This window comes from Vombatus ursinus, unplaced genomic scaffold (genome assembly GCF_900497805.2).
Source record: "Vombatus ursinus unplaced genomic scaffold, bare-nosed wombat genome assembly UNPS02014820.1, whole genome shotgun sequence".
NCBI lineage: Eukaryota > Metazoa > Chordata > Mammalia > Diprotodontia > Vombatidae > Vombatus > Vombatus ursinus.
In genome coordinates, this window is record NW_020954598.1 from 21,125,016 (window position 1) to 21,140,314 (window position 15,299).

General features: G+C 41.7%; 1 protein-coding gene across 1 annotated transcript in view; it reads right to left on the minus strand.

Annotated features, from left to right (window-relative positions):
• RAD54L2 (RAD54 like 2) overlaps positions 1–15,299 on the minus strand; it is a 72,014-nt gene that overhangs the window by 14,814 nt on the left and 41,901 nt on the right. Inside the window, exons 2-11 of the mRNA XM_027836912.1 lie at positions 14,076–14,274; positions 12,726–12,865; positions 11,286–11,420; positions 10,762–10,994; positions 9,205–9,387; positions 8,468–8,601; positions 5,402–5,598; positions 3,983–4,325; positions 1,761–1,938; positions 184–438 (exon numbers count right to left, since the gene is read on the minus strand). Coding sequence (XP_027692713.1) covers positions 184–438; positions 1,761–1,938; positions 3,983–4,325; positions 5,402–5,598; positions 8,468–8,601; positions 9,205–9,387; positions 10,762–10,994; positions 11,286–11,420; positions 12,726–12,865; positions 14,076–14,274 — 1,997 coding nt within the window. The remainder of the gene's footprint in view (positions 1–183; positions 439–1,760; positions 1,939–3,982; positions 4,326–5,401; positions 5,599–8,467; positions 8,602–9,204; positions 9,388–10,761; positions 10,995–11,285; positions 11,421–12,725; positions 12,866–14,075; positions 14,275–15,299) is intronic.

A 15,299-nucleotide genomic window follows, 5' to 3' on the forward strand; every position in this document is an offset into this window, starting at 1 on the left:
TTTCCCCCAGCATAAGTTAAGTTCTTTGAAGACAAAGCCCATTTTGTGTTTGTATTGGTTTCCCCAGAATTCCTAGCACATCACCCGGCATTTCAAAGATGCTTAATGAATTCAAGTAAAACAAGAGCCCCCTGTCCCCAAAGAGTTGGCATACAAGTCAGAGAGTAGTTTTCTTGAACTCACCCATTCATAAGTGACAACCTGGTTGGCTCGCTCTTGAAAGGGGTTGAAGCCTCCTCCCCCCTGTAGGAATTTGCTGTTTGTTGCCTCTCCCCCTGAGGGTGCCAAGGTACTGCCCTCGGTTTTGACTTTAATTCCCTGGGTCTGGCAGCGGGCATTGGTCCCAGCTGTGCTGAGGTCATCTACATCCAAGTCCTGCTCGTTGGCAAGGTTCTCTTTCTGAAGGGCTTCATGCAGCACATCAGGATGATTCCAGATCTGAGGCCCACAGAAAAGGGATGAGTAACAGGAAGGAGTTAGGTCTCACCTCCTGCCATTCCTTCTTCTCTCCCCTCTATTCCTAGCTCCTGCTGGCATATATGCATGTGCGAATGCACACACACACACACACTCTCTCTCTCTCTCTCTCTAACAAGAGAAACTGAAAACCCCTTGTGATTAACTAGTTCTAGTTGCCACAATGTAATTCATAGAGATGAGAGATACGGAGGGATATTAGGAGAAATTTTAATGACATAAAAATATAAAAAATATATTTTTAAAAAAAGAAATGAGAGATTTGCTCCCAAGAGATTTGTCTTTTCCTTAGTTTATAGTCAGAAAGCTGGAGTCAATAGCTAAAGTTTTGTTTCTGTTTGTTTCACTCTGTGGCCTTGGTAAGTTAAGATAGCCAATGACTAAGAGTCTCCAAATGTAAAATAAGACCCATCTTCGACAGACATGGTACATGTGAGTAATGGATTACTGTTCTGGGGATGTTCTAAATTCTAATATGAATATGAAATCCCTGGCAGGGGCACAGAAATCTTTGGTGTGGGGGTAGTGAAAATGTCACTACTAGATTCATGAAAACTGTACTTCCCTGTCACTGATATGAGGTTGTGGAGACTAACTGCAGGGCAAATCCTTCAGAACCTCATACTCACCTATCTTTCTATTTGACTTGGCTAAAGCAACTTTCTGATTTGGGTAAAGTGACTTTCCATGAGAAATAAGACACAATGGAACAGCTCAAACTCAATGGCTGGTATTGGTTAAAATGAAAAAGCTTTCCCTCTTGAAGACACCATTGTGTTTCTCTTAACAGGGGCTTAAGTCTTTGTTTATAGTTGTTACAGAGAGACCAGAAGATTTTCTACCTGCTTATAAGGCTTCTGAACAAGGGTACTTTGGCCTTGCACTGTCCTCAAACTCTCCCAGCCTGAAAGAAATTCAAATCCAGCTGAATGCAGAGATGAATGAGAAATATATGAATAGCCTGTCTAATCTATGGACTTCTCTAAACCTCACTGTTACAAACACCAAAGGTTGGCTGGCAATGCCCCCACTCATTTTATACAGGGAAAGCCAGACTCACAAAGGGGAAGTGATCTTTCTGGGGTTACAGCAATTTAGCAATAGGAGACTGGCCCTCAGAGGCACCTGATCTTCCAAGTCTGCCTGGGCACTAAGGCAGTAGGGCTATTTTTACTTTCCCATGTAGTAGGCAGACACTAGTACACTGGTCTAACATCTCACCAACACCAATTTCAATTACATTTTCCTAAAGGACTCCTGTCTTTCTTATTCCTCCTACTCACCTTGCAGCACACACAGAAAGCCTTAAGAGGGTTAAGCCCCAGCCAGCCACTATTGCCAGCGTCACGGAAACGATTCATGAACTCTGTGTACAAAGCCCGTTGGATTTTGGAGAGTCTCACTAGGATTACATGCTCTTCTTTGTAAGGAAGCTGTATCTTCAGCACACTGTGGCCTCGCCTATAGAAGCAATGCCAAAAGGAGAGTGAGGAGGCAATAAGAGAAGGTCATGGGCTGATGCAGGATAAAAATTAAATATTTATAGTTACCCTTCTTTTTAGGGACCTTTATGATTTATTGTGGCTATGCATTAGTGAGCTATAATTCATCAAACTTTAAACAATTAATCACTCAAAAAACATTTATTAAGCAACTATGCTGTGCCAAGCACTGGGGATATACAAATGTTGCTGTTCATCCTTCATTTTTGAAGAGGACCAATGACATCATGGATAATGTCTTGACTCGTGCATGAATTGTATTTAAGTGAGGCAGGGTTGCACAGCCTCACTCTCTTCCTGAGCCATCGAAGTCCAGAAGCAAGACAAAAGTCAAGATGCTTGGCAACAGACTGGGATGCAGTGGATGATCTTGGTGTCTTCAACATCTGACTAAGCTCTAAGCACACCACAGCGCCTGCTTCAGCCACCTTCATGGCCACTGGGACAAATTGTTCTCATCCTCCCATTCTGCCAGGGGAAATCATCACATGGTTGGGGTAGATATCCTCCTAATTCACTGATGGGTTTGAGGACCCTCAGTTACCTTCAACTTGGTTTAGCCCGTCTGCTGAGACAGTTTTTACTGGGGTGTGGCCACTGCACATGCTATAGCTTCTTGGAACCACAAGTGAGAGTTGGGTGACAGGTAGACACCAAAGGTGGGTAAGCAGCCCTGAAAAGGTCTTGGCAGCTCTCACACCAGGGGTGCTAGTCCTCCTTAACACTCCATACACCCTAGTGATACAAATACAAACAATGAAACAATCCTTACACACAGAGAGTTTGGATTCTTTGCAAGAATCTAAGGCAAAGAGGCTGGGCTGCTGTTCTCCGCATACAGGACACACAGCATGCTCATCTCTATTCTGAAGCCTGTGATCCTGCTTTTCTTCCTATTAGGTAAGGCATCCTTCCTTCTTTTCACCCATCCATAGTCCAGATATTCTTTAAAGGCTGGCCAAGTGCATGTTATACCTCTCTGGGTTCACAGTAACTAGCACACAAGTAGACACTCAATGTTTGATGATGATGATAATGACGATGACACCAGGAAGGTTAAAAAAACCCCAGGAACTCCCTTTAGACTTCTATAAGTTCCACTGACAAACAGCTTACAACTGTGGAAATCACATGCCTAGTATTATGGCATAAAAGAAATTCTACCCCAGAGAAGTGCAATGGTGATCAAATATGTTCCAAGATTCCTAGATATTTTTTCTTCAGCATGTAAGGTACGTGGCCTACGAGGGTCCGTACTAATACTCACTTAGTTCCACCAGTAAGCTCACAAACCTTCAGTTGGCTAATCCTCCCCTGACATTAGACACAGGGAGGAAATCTGTGATTTCTCTTCTTTGAGAAATTGGTACTGGTCCCAAGACATGGTCTACCTTTACAAGAGCCTTCCACACTCACAATAATACATCATGAATGCTACTTGGGAAGCCTCTAAAAGGAATGGTCACAAATTCTATCATAAAGTGTGAGGGATTGTCTGATGTTGGCTACGTGCCATGTGGGGGTTGTGGCAAGATGGGGCAGGTGTGAGGGATTGTCTGATGTTGGCTACGTGCCACGTGGGGGTTGTGGCAAAAGGGGGAGGTGTGAGGGATTGTCTGATGTTGGCTACGTGCCACGTAGGTGTTGTGGCAAGATGGGGCAGAGACAGATGTGAGGAATTGTCTGATGTTGGCTGTGCCACGTGGGGGTGGGACGGCAAGGAGGAGGGGCTAGGAAGGTATATAAGGGGGGTAGGGATTGGAATTTTTGCTTGCTCCTGTTTTCCTGCTTGGCCTTGCTGTGATGGTTTCTGAGTAAAGTTCAAGTGCTTGCACCTCCTGATCAGCTCCGTCTCTATGTTTATCCGGGTGGGCTCCGAAGACTGGTATGTGTGACCCTGGCAGCCTGCTCCTATTAGGAGGAGAGTGCACAGCCCGGCCGGCACAATAAAGCAACCTCAATTTCTAGAAGTAGCACCTTTGGAGACTCTCAGAATGACTCACCTCTGCACAAATCCTTCCAGAAGGCTATGGAGAACATGGCTTCGGTATCGCATGAGGCGAACATCCTGAGGGGTGCTGTCAATACACTGCCCATTGAGAATGGGACGCTCAAACATGTTGCTGAACTCCTGCCGAGTGCCTAGGAAATCAGGGCGTACAAAGTCCACCATGCACCAGTACTCAATGAGGTTGTTCTGGAGGGGGTACCCAGTCAACACCACCCGACGGCGAGACCGAATATTTTTTAGGGCCTGGGATGTACTGGCATGGCAATTCTTGATTCGGTGCCCCTCATCACAAATCACCACATCAGGGCCAGGGCGGGAAAGGGCCTTCTCAATGCCTAGAGTGAGAAAAGAAAACCAAAAATCAAAGGTTATTCCTTTTCTCAGCAATCTGGAGGGAAGCTACTTTGTAAGAAAAATGAATAACTAGAAAACAATACAGCTGCCCTACACCAATTACAGAAAACAGACAACACAAAGCCATTCGGCTCCACTCTCCCTCCAGCCTTTCAGCTTCTTTTATGAGCTGTCTTCTCCCATGAGAATGTAAGGGGGGCTCTTTCTTTCTGTTTCTACTTGTATTCCCTGAGTTTAGCACAGTGTCTGGCACAAAGTAAATGCTTAATAAATTCTTGCTGACTTCTTGTTGTTGACTTCTGTGTTCGGTTTCATGGAATGTTTCAGCTACAGTATTTTCATAGCCAATATATTTTAACAAATTTTTATAGGCTATAATAGTAAAAATCCATTTGTCTTCTCGAAACCCACAGTGAATAGATGGCAGAGAGGGATTCATAGAATGCTAGGAAAGATCTCAGGATTAAAAATGGGCTCTGACCAAACCCTACGTGGGCAATGAATGCAGAGAATGGTGCAGCACAGCTTGTCCCTCCAGGTTCTTGGTTCTAGAACAATCTAGAACAAATTGGTAGAAACCAGAAAATCAATGGCTGTTTAGCAGCCCTTGCTGGGCCCACCTTAGTTCTACTAGAGAAGACTTGTAACTCTGTCACTGAGCTCAAAAGTTTTAGCAGGTAAATAGATTCAAGAAATTGAAATAGCTTCATGGGTCAGAAAGAAGGCCTCCAAGAGAAGAACTAACAGAGACAGGGAAGTTAGCTTTGCATATAAGACAAACTATAAAACGCTCAATTTCCTTTTTAAATAAATGCATCAGGAAGTTGTCAGCACCATTTTGACTTCTATTGATGCTCTTTTGTGTGCTTTGTGTACTTTGATCTCAGTGATTTGTCATCATTTCCCTCACTTGGCAGGTCTAGGAAGTCACCGGACAGTGAAAGAATTTCTCTTCCAACCATGCAGCTACCTGGTCAGTAATCCCTAACCCAGTCTCTTTCCACCAGGCTGCACAGCACCGCAGCGCCGGGGAACAGCGTTGCCACCTACCACCAACCTTTCATGAGTTCTTGTTGTCGGTCTTCCTCATCCAGGTCGATGATTACCGGACAAGCAGGTTTCTTGGTTTTCTTCTTCCTACCTGTAGCAAAGGATTTCTTCAGGGAGAGGAGTCGGTACATTTCATACCCCATCAGCAGCACCCCGCCCTCTGACACCCAATCAGTCACCACCTTAGCACGAGCAGCCGTCGTCCTACAAAAATGAACAGACAGAAATGACTACTGCTTTTTCAGATTCCCCAGCAGTATTCACCAAAACAGACACCTACAGAATAACATTTATTTTACATCTGTGACTCTAGAATGGCAATGGCTTCAAATATTAGCTAATACTGATACATACATGGCCAACTGCTCAAAAACTTGTCTCTCTCCCTCCCACCATTCTTCAAGATAATATTGTCACTGAAGCTAGGCCAGGTCATTTAAAAACATTAACCAATAGGCCCAAGCACACACATTATACACCAAGAAGATCAGCCATGGAAAATCCCGGGCCGCAGTATAAGATTCCCTAGACAGTACCTAAAAATAAAATGTTATCCATGTCAGAAATATAGTACATCAGGTGGAGAGGTAGGAAGAAGCATCCAGCAAAGGTCAGTGAGTGAGCAGTAAGACAATTCCAAAGACATGCAATCCTGTAATGTAACAACAAAACCAAATCACTGTTCCCACTCTGCAGAAAGCCTGCTATGACAGGCTTTGGCTAAGAGATACTGATCCATCCAGGACTTCTAAAAGGCAGGGACTTATCCACTCCAAGTTTTAACAGTTATTCCTGCAGGGTAGAGGAGATTCCTTGGTACTACTAGTGAAAAGAGGTGTCCTAACAACTTTTCCCATCCCACCTAAGTTAGGAACACTGATTCCCTTCTTCTCCTCGCCCCATCTCACCTTTAAAACACCAACCGGGTATTTCTTGGAAGCTACACTTCTAGATACGACTAGGATTTAAATCAATTCCAGCAGAAATGAAACCATTCCCAAAGAAGAGCTGCATCTACTGAATATGTGAGAAGGAGTTCATTTTAACCAATGAGGGGGAGGATGACAAAGGTAAATGACATGCAGAACAAGACACAATTTGATTTTGGTCACTGCATTCAGCCTTTTCCTAGGAGGAAAGATGAAATTCATACAATTTCATCTTTTTGACCCTCATTTTAATTGATCATCTTTTAAGGAAGAAAAGTGACAAAGAGACAAGGAGAGAAGAAGAGAAGGGGAGAAGAAGCAGACCCCTTAGGATCGTGAACTTAGGCCTAGAAGGAGTCTTAGATATCATTTCATTCAACCCCCTCATTTTACCAATGAAGAAACCACAGCTCAGAGAAGGTAAATCATTTGCCCACGGCCATACAAGGTCCTGGGCAAGAGCTAGCTTGAGTACAAATCCTGACTCCAAACGCAGTTCTCTGTCCACTGCACCACTCTGTCAGGCTGCCTTCCACATTTGTGTTGACCACATCTCATTGCCTGCATATTACATGGTATCTCACAAAGCAAAAGTGAGGTAAAACAGTTTGGAATCTTAGCAGCAGGTCAGTAGAGGCCTGAAGGTAGCCGTGTGGGGAATCTCTATCACGCTCTGATTCCCTAGGGTTTTATCTGACTTCAACAGAAGAATGGATGTTTGGAAAGGCAGTTTGGCCCTACCTAAAGAGAAGAGTCGTCATTTTCACTCTAATCTAGAGAATCTAACAGAAAACAAAGCTTTCTGGTTTAGTGAGCAAGAAGAATACAGTCAAAGTGCTGCAAATTTTATAGCCCTAGATTAATAGTAGAACAGAGGCAAACAGCAAAACTGACCAGTTGAATTTCGAAACCCCCCCCAAAAAAAACAGGGGGAGGGGAATAAACATTTATTAAGTGCCTACTATGTGCCAAGCACTGTGCTAAGCACTTCACAAATATTATCTCATTTGATCTCTACAGTTAAGATGTTCAGAGAAGAGTTCCATATTTATCATGTCAGATCTTATTACCATAGTAGTACATGGGAAAATTATGAGCATGCTCATTTTCTGTTTATGGTATTCCCTCAGAAACCCTAGCCACCACAAAACTAAGAATCAATCAATAAGCATTTATTAAGCACCCACACTGGACCAAGCATTCTGCTAAGCAAATGCAAAGACAGAAATTAGCGTTCCTGCCCTCAAAGAGATTACATTCGATAGGAAGAGACTGCACACATAAGTACATATAAAATGTAAATCTAAGACCATTTTTATGCAAGGCATTAGCCATTAAGGTAATCAAGAAAAGCCTCAAATAAGAGGTGGTTATCTGAGTTGAGATATGAAGGAAATCAGGGATTCTAAGAGGTGAAGGTGAGGGGGGAGGGCATTCCAGGCATGAGGGGCAAACTGGACAAAGGTGCTGAGCCTCAAGATAGAACACTGTATGTAAGGAACACAAGAAAGCACGTTTGCTGCTGCTGGCCAAAGTGCGAGGGGGGGAGTGTATAATAAGGCTGAAAATGCATGTCAGAGTCAGGCAGGGAAGGGCTTTAAATGCCAACAGAGGAATCTAAATTGATGGGAAGACATTTAAATTTTACTGAGCAGGGAGAGACAATACCTGTGCTGGAGGAATATCACTTTGTAAGCTGTGTAGAGACCAGATTGGAGAAGGAAGATGACCAAATGAAAAGCATTTAAAGCACAATTACCAAATGAGGAACCAGCAATGAGAACGTACAGTTACATAGCAAACAGTGCAAAGTAGATTAAAAAAATAAATAAAACTGATGCAGAAGGTAAGACTATATGCCAGGTTTATAGCTTAGAAGACTTTAACAAGAAACCAGGGACAGAACAGAAGTCATTTTAAGAAAAGGATAACTAACATACAGAAGAAACAAAAGGAAATTAGGGAGTATGGAACATGTACAAACAAAACACTGTTGAGCATCAGAATCCCAAGAGAAGTCTGAGGCTTTCGTGGTGCCTGAAAGAAAAAATGCTGGTTGAACTGAATTTAAAATAAAAGTATGTTGAGCAAATAAATGAAAGGAAGGGAAAACAAGAGGTAGAAAAAAAAAATTAGAGACCTACTTGTGCTCATCATTCAAAATGTGGACTTTAAAGTAGCGTGGCTGAATCTCTTCAGGTTTGTGGTCAGCAGGTAGAGCTTCAGGGGCAGGCAGCCACATGTTGAACTCTGCCAGCCAGTTCTGAAGAGTGTTCACCTGTCAAAAGTAAAACAAAACAAAACAAATAAAAAACAAACAAACAAAAAAACAGAAGGGGGTGAGGGGAAGAGAATATTTAAGGAATAAACCCAGAAATCAGGTTATTTGCTACAAGTACTAACATAGACACTAAAGAGTAGAAAGTGTGTGGTCTATATGAAGATGACCTTATTATATTTGCTATGTTCTGCATTTATTAATAGCCCCTATGATATGCATCTATAAAATGAAAGTGTTTGAAGAATCAGTCCTTCTTCCAAAGAGGCCTGAGCCCTCTGCTGAAACAATGCAAGTGGAATACTTATGATGCTAAGGAACTCAGACATCCTAACTGCTAAAGCTGTGGACAACACTCAGTTACTTTCAACCTGCTTAGCAACAGTTTTATAATGAACAGATGTTAATTTTTTTTTTTATTATACTACAGAAATCAGCACATTCAGGTGCAACATAAGCAATGAAAATACCCATTTATTCAAGGTAGAAAGCTCTGTAAGTGTTGGGGAAAGGCAGCAGATTAGAAGGAACTCATTTTGATGCTGTATTATACAGTGAATGCCAAACATGGTAGAGCTAGCCTAGATCTATCTGGCTCCTTACCGGTACAATTGCGAGGACAGTCTTGGCTTCTGTGTGTCGGAAGAGGACATCTAAGAAGGAGATCACCTGTAGAGTTTTTCCCAAACCCATGCTGTGAGCCAGAATACAGCCAAATCCACTGCTGGTTTTAAATCTCTCCAGGGACTCCACCAAATTGTCATACAGGAATCGGATTCCACCAATCTTTTACAGGATAGAAAGAAAGCATAAGAACATGAAATGACAAACAACGTAAGTGATAAACAGTGGAGTTTGCAGTTTTCTTTTTTCTAGAACAATAGTAAAAACAATGTTAAGTCAGTAAGTATTAGAATACATATCTGGTGTCTGTAATCAGCTTTTCACATCACCTTTAAGCAGACTATTGTTGAGAAGCAAAATGGGAGAGACCAAAGCTCAAGTCCTAGGCCAGACATTTACTAGTTGTGTGACATTGGCCACATCACTGACCTCTGTAAAATGGGGATAATAGCTCTGTTAAGCACCCCAGGGTTGTTGTGAGAATCCAAGGTAGGTACAATAAAGTGTAACTTGTTATTATTGCTAATAATCAAAACAATAGTTTACAGGGGAGGTCTCTTTGAGAAAAACACAAAAAGTCATCCTTAGTGAGTATATATGTGAGATATATAATTTGTTATTGTATCATAACCAAAGGTAGGATAGGATTGAAGGAGAACTTAATCTGGAGTCAGATGATCTGGTTGGACCCCAGCTCTGCTGTGTACTAACTAGCCTTTGTGACTCTGCACTAGTCATTTAACACCTCTGGGCCTCAGTTTCCTTATTTGTAAAATAAAGAGGTTGAACTAAATGAACTTCAATGTCTCTTCCTGCTCCATATAGCATAATCTTAAGTGTTGGAAGGAACCTTCAAGGTCACTAATTTCAATCTCCCACCCAATGGAGAAACCCTTTCTAAAGAATTCCTGACATGATCAATTCAGTTACCAGTCTCAATTATCAGCACCTCCAGTAACATAGTACTTCAATAATCCCTTTGGTAACCTATTTCATTGTCAGGCAGTTACAGTTAGAAATTTCTTTTCATCTGTTTAACCAAAACCTGTCTTCCTGTAACTTCTACCTTCTGATTCTAGTGGAGAAATATAGAAAAAGTCTATTCTTTCCTATACAGGTATTTTTTAAAGACCTATTCATGTCACTTTAAGGAACCATCAATACAAAACAAATTTCCTAACTACTTTTCTCAGGGAAGAACCTAAATTCAAGCTTTCAGACCTTGCAGGAATCTCACTCAAATCTGTTTAGCAACAAGACTAGGAAACAACTACGCTATGATCAACACACAGTCCCATTACATCCTGTCCCACCCCTCTTCCCCTAGTTGTTCGTGATGCTTCTCATCTTAGGAATCTTAGATGAAATTTTGGAAGACCAGCAGATAAGGGACTAAAAACCAGATTTTCTATACAACTCCTAAGTGCTTGGGAAATCTCCACTTATTAAGACAATAATAAGTGATGAGCAATGCCAACACCAATGAGGAGTTCTTGAAAGGAAAGAAGGAGAAGAGGGTCTCAAGACTTCCAATACCTGATGAGGTTTCACTGCACGTGCCAACTGTGGGGCTAGGAAGATATTTTCCTCATTAGGTGGGTGGTTGATGTTGACAATGACCTGCCCCATAGCATCTGACTGATTTAAGGCATCATTCACGTGGGAGCCACTGCTCTCCTCGGTGGCATCACCATCCCCTTCATTAGCAGAATCACTACTGTCCACAATCTGAAGAGCCTCATCCTCTCCGGAACTCAGTTCGATCACTTCTAAGACACCAGGAGAGATTAAAGGGGATTTCAGTGATCATCTTCAAAACACAATACGGCAGAAACTTTACTGTTTGCTGTCATTCTTGAAAAACAACAAGCTTTAGCTTTTCCCTTCTCTTGCTTCAAGCCACGGTAATAATGTAATTTACATGTAAATCAGAGGACATAAGGGAAATGTGTATAACTGGCCCCAAACTGTAGGAGGGAGGAATGGGAACTTTATCGAGTTAGACATGTTGCTAAGGATGCACAGTAAGTCAAGACTGAAAGGAACAAAGGACTTCTTACCATCTTTAATGCCATGTAGTATTCCCTTTGTCTCCTCCTCACTGCCACTGCTGGTGCTATCCAAACAAATCACTTCTTGGGCTAAGACCTGAGGGGGGAGCTGGGAAGCATCACCTGCTCGTAAAACAATTTCCTCTAGGGAGAAGACAGAGCAATGGTTGGTGAGGAAAGTCAAAGACACAATCAATTAAAATATATTTCCCTGAGACACAATGCCCATGCTTTTGCCTCTTTATATTAGTTCCATTTCTATCATGTTAGTAAGTTTTCATCACCCAATGGTCATGTCTTGATCAGATCTTGTCACTCTATTTTAAATCTCTATCTTGAAGAGGTTCTTCATTGTTGATAATATTCAACCCCCCAGGAGAAGTTGTAACAATCTTCTCATAGACAAAAGGTCTTGAAACCCAAAACTATACAGGGAAAGTTGAGGAAAATCTCAATTTGGAAGATATATTTCAAATTGTGTTCCTGGCAATTTTAAAGGTTTTGTTCAGCAGTTTCAGTTGTGTCCTTCTCTTTGTGATCCCATTTGGGGTTTTCCTGGCAAAGATACTGGAATGGTTTGCCATTTTCTTCGCCAGTTCATTTCACAGATGAGGAAGCTGAGGCAAACCGTGTTAAGTGACTTGCCCAGGGTCACACATCTAGTAAATATCTGTGCCTGGATTTGAATTCAAGTATTCCGGAATCCAGGCCTAGTGTCCTATCCACTTTGCCACCTAGCTGCCATTTTAAAGGATGCAAATCCAAATAATTATTTAAAAATGCTGATTAATCATAAAGTGCTTTGAAGTCTCCATTACATCGGAATTCTACTCTCTAGACTACTGTTAACTACATAATCCCTCTCCTCTGAGTTCTTGGACCTCTTCCTGGTCTTCTCCTCACATAGCTTCTGCCCAGGTAGTCTATCTCCCTTCTCCCTTCTTTCAATGCACTTTTATGGTTGTCACTGTCCCCTAATAGAGTATAAATTCCTTGAGAGCAGGAACCGACTTGCTTACTTGTATTTGGATCCCTAATACTTAGAAAGCACAGTGTTTGGCACACACAGTAGGCATTTAATAAATGGTCTGTCTGTCTGTTTATCTTTACTCCTATCCTATATCCCACTAAGGACATAAACTTATCTCAGATCTCTACCATTATAAAAGTAAAAGGCTCTTTAAAAAAATGATTGAATGTTTTAGATCATGAATTTAGACCAAAGGGTCCTAACCTGGTGCATAAACTTGATTTTAAAGAATACTGTCATAAATGTATTTCATTATAGTTGGTTTCCTACATAATGCAATGTTTTTTATTTTAAGCACTTAAAATCAATATTCTAGGAAGGGTCCATAGGTTTCACTAGTCTGTCAAAAAGTTCATGACACAACAAAGATTAAGAACTCCTGGTTTAAACATAGTCAACATCCTGCCATCTCTTTTTACCTGGGAGGTACTCTAGTGGCACAGTAGGGATCGGGGCAGGATAGTCTTTCCTCTGCTGTTCCAGCCGTTTTCTTCTTTCCAGCTCTTCCTGCTGAGCTGCTTTGGTGACGGCCTCCAATTGATCCTCCCGTAGCAGCTTTCTACACATTCAGATAAGTAAGAGAAATCACTTTAGTTATACTCACAAAGTCAGCTAAAACAACTTTATGGCAAAACCCAAAGTAAGAAATCGTTACTGAAAAGTAAGGAAAAGAAGAGATTATCATATTTATCATGTAGTTTCAAGAAAATATGTATTTTCCCCACTTGCCCTATCATTAGTAGGCCAAGGAGTGGAACTTGGTTATATTGGGGAAATGTACTTTTCACATTATTTCAGTCACAAGGGAAGTCTGCACCTTGACAAGCCTCAGCAGACAAGAAAGATGACATAGTTGATATGGTCACGACTATCACTTTGACCACAGAAATGGAGGTCTAATAGAATGAGGAACCTCTCAGAGTTCTAGAATTCTTTTTTGGTGTTAAGTGGGTGGGGGTGGGGGTCTTACATCAGTCTTCATCCATTATTAAAGCCCTAAACACTGAGTAGAGGTGAGTAACCCTAGGTTCTAAAAGGCCAAGCCAGCACAGTCTAAATTCTGGCAGGCCTTGCTAGTGTTGTGAAGGCTTTAGGAACAGGGCTAATAATGATCTGCATGGTTGTTATCCAAGGACCCACCTAGCTAACTCTGGAAAGGCTCACCAAAAGGGTGCAGGGTGATAAATTTTTCAGCCATAGCAACCTTCAGAGACCAAATTTTATAAAAGGTTTATACTATCTGAATTGGGGAAAAGAATACCCCCATCAACAAAACTATATTCTTGAATTACTGACATATTTAGGCTACATGTTTGCATGTCATGTGGTATCAAGATAGAAAGTTAATTTCCTTGCCTACCCTCTTGCCTCTTTAAAATAAGAAGACAAGACATATGAGCACAGATTCAGATCTAGGACATTTCCCATCAATTCTACTTTGCCTCCTCTAGGCTTCTGATAATAGGGATATGCCCACATTCTCGAGCTCTGATTAAGATAAATTCCCATCACATCAGAATCTTTTGGCAATCAAGACCCAAGGATTGAATCCGTCTTGGGAATCACTTGAACCACCAATTGAAATCCAGAATGAAAATACTATCTCTAAGTTTCTCTTTCAGCAGTTTGGGAGATGCTTTCCCTACTAATAAGCCCAATATTAATATTACTAGCAACATCAGTCATAGAAATGAATTTACTCCTTGCGCTGGGACAGGGAGGGTTGGGTGAAGCAAATTCCCCCGAGCCTCTTATCTCAGATAACTCACCTTATGTTCCTCCTCATGTGGGGAGGTCTCTGAGCCCTCTTTTTTTTGGTGTCCTCAGAGGTCAGGTTCTCGCGCTGGTTCTGACCAAGGCGCGCTGCCCTTTTGCTCTGAGATGAGGTAGTTGAAGTAGAGTGCTGCCATCCCCCATCTTCCTCAGACTGGGTATGCTCAGTGCCAGACACGCCTTCTCTGGACTGATCTGAAAACAAAGATTGAATGAGCAGATGTTGTGGACCAGTTTCTATTGGACTGTTTCAAAGTCCCTTATGCTATCCTTGCTCGGGAACGTAGGGGAGATTATAGCACTGGCCTGGAGCACCAATCCCACTAAGATACTAAAAATGATAGCTAAAGAGATCCTGAGAGCATCACAATTCACAGAGACAAGCACCATCCAAATAAAAAAGTTTTGCTCCAAACTGTGACACTGGAATTTTTTTGATTGGCAGAATAAGACATGAATTGGAGTATCATAATATGAAAAAATGTAGCCAAATTCATACAACCACACCCATACTCTAACTCTTCAACCTCAAATGACACTTAAGTCACACAGATAGTGCTGTGCAAAGAGGAGGCATTCAAGAACCATCTCCATGCCATGTGGTCACACCCCAAGTTGGTACTCCAATTCTCATCTTTGGGCCTACATTCCGGATTGGTCAGAATTCTCTGTGACTAACCAAGACTGACCCATCACTGTAGTGCTCTCCTGTCACCTTCATGCCATGCCGCCCCCTTCCCTAGCCCATTCCACCGCTAGCTATGGGAACAGTGATCAAAACAATATGACTATTCCTGAAAAGGCTAAATCAACTGCCACAGCACTACATTCATCATCCTTATGACTTCTTAGTCCAAAACATCTTTTCCCGGACATCACTCCCCTAAACATACATGTAATCTCTTCCCCTATTCGATTATAAAATCCTTAAGGCTGTCTTTGTTTTTCTATCTCCAGTGTTTACTCTAGTGCCTGGCACACAGAAGCACTTAATAAATGCTTTTTCATTCATTCACTGTTGATCCAATACTTGACTGTATACCTAATAACAGGTTACACTTATAGAATGTTTTAAGTTTTGCCATTATCTTTGATCCTCACAATACCCCTGTCAGTACTCCAAATACGATTATTCCTATTTACTTTTAAAATTCAATTTTTTGTTGGAGAAGATGTGGGAAAATTGGAACACTAATGCATTGTTGGTGGAGTTGTGAAAT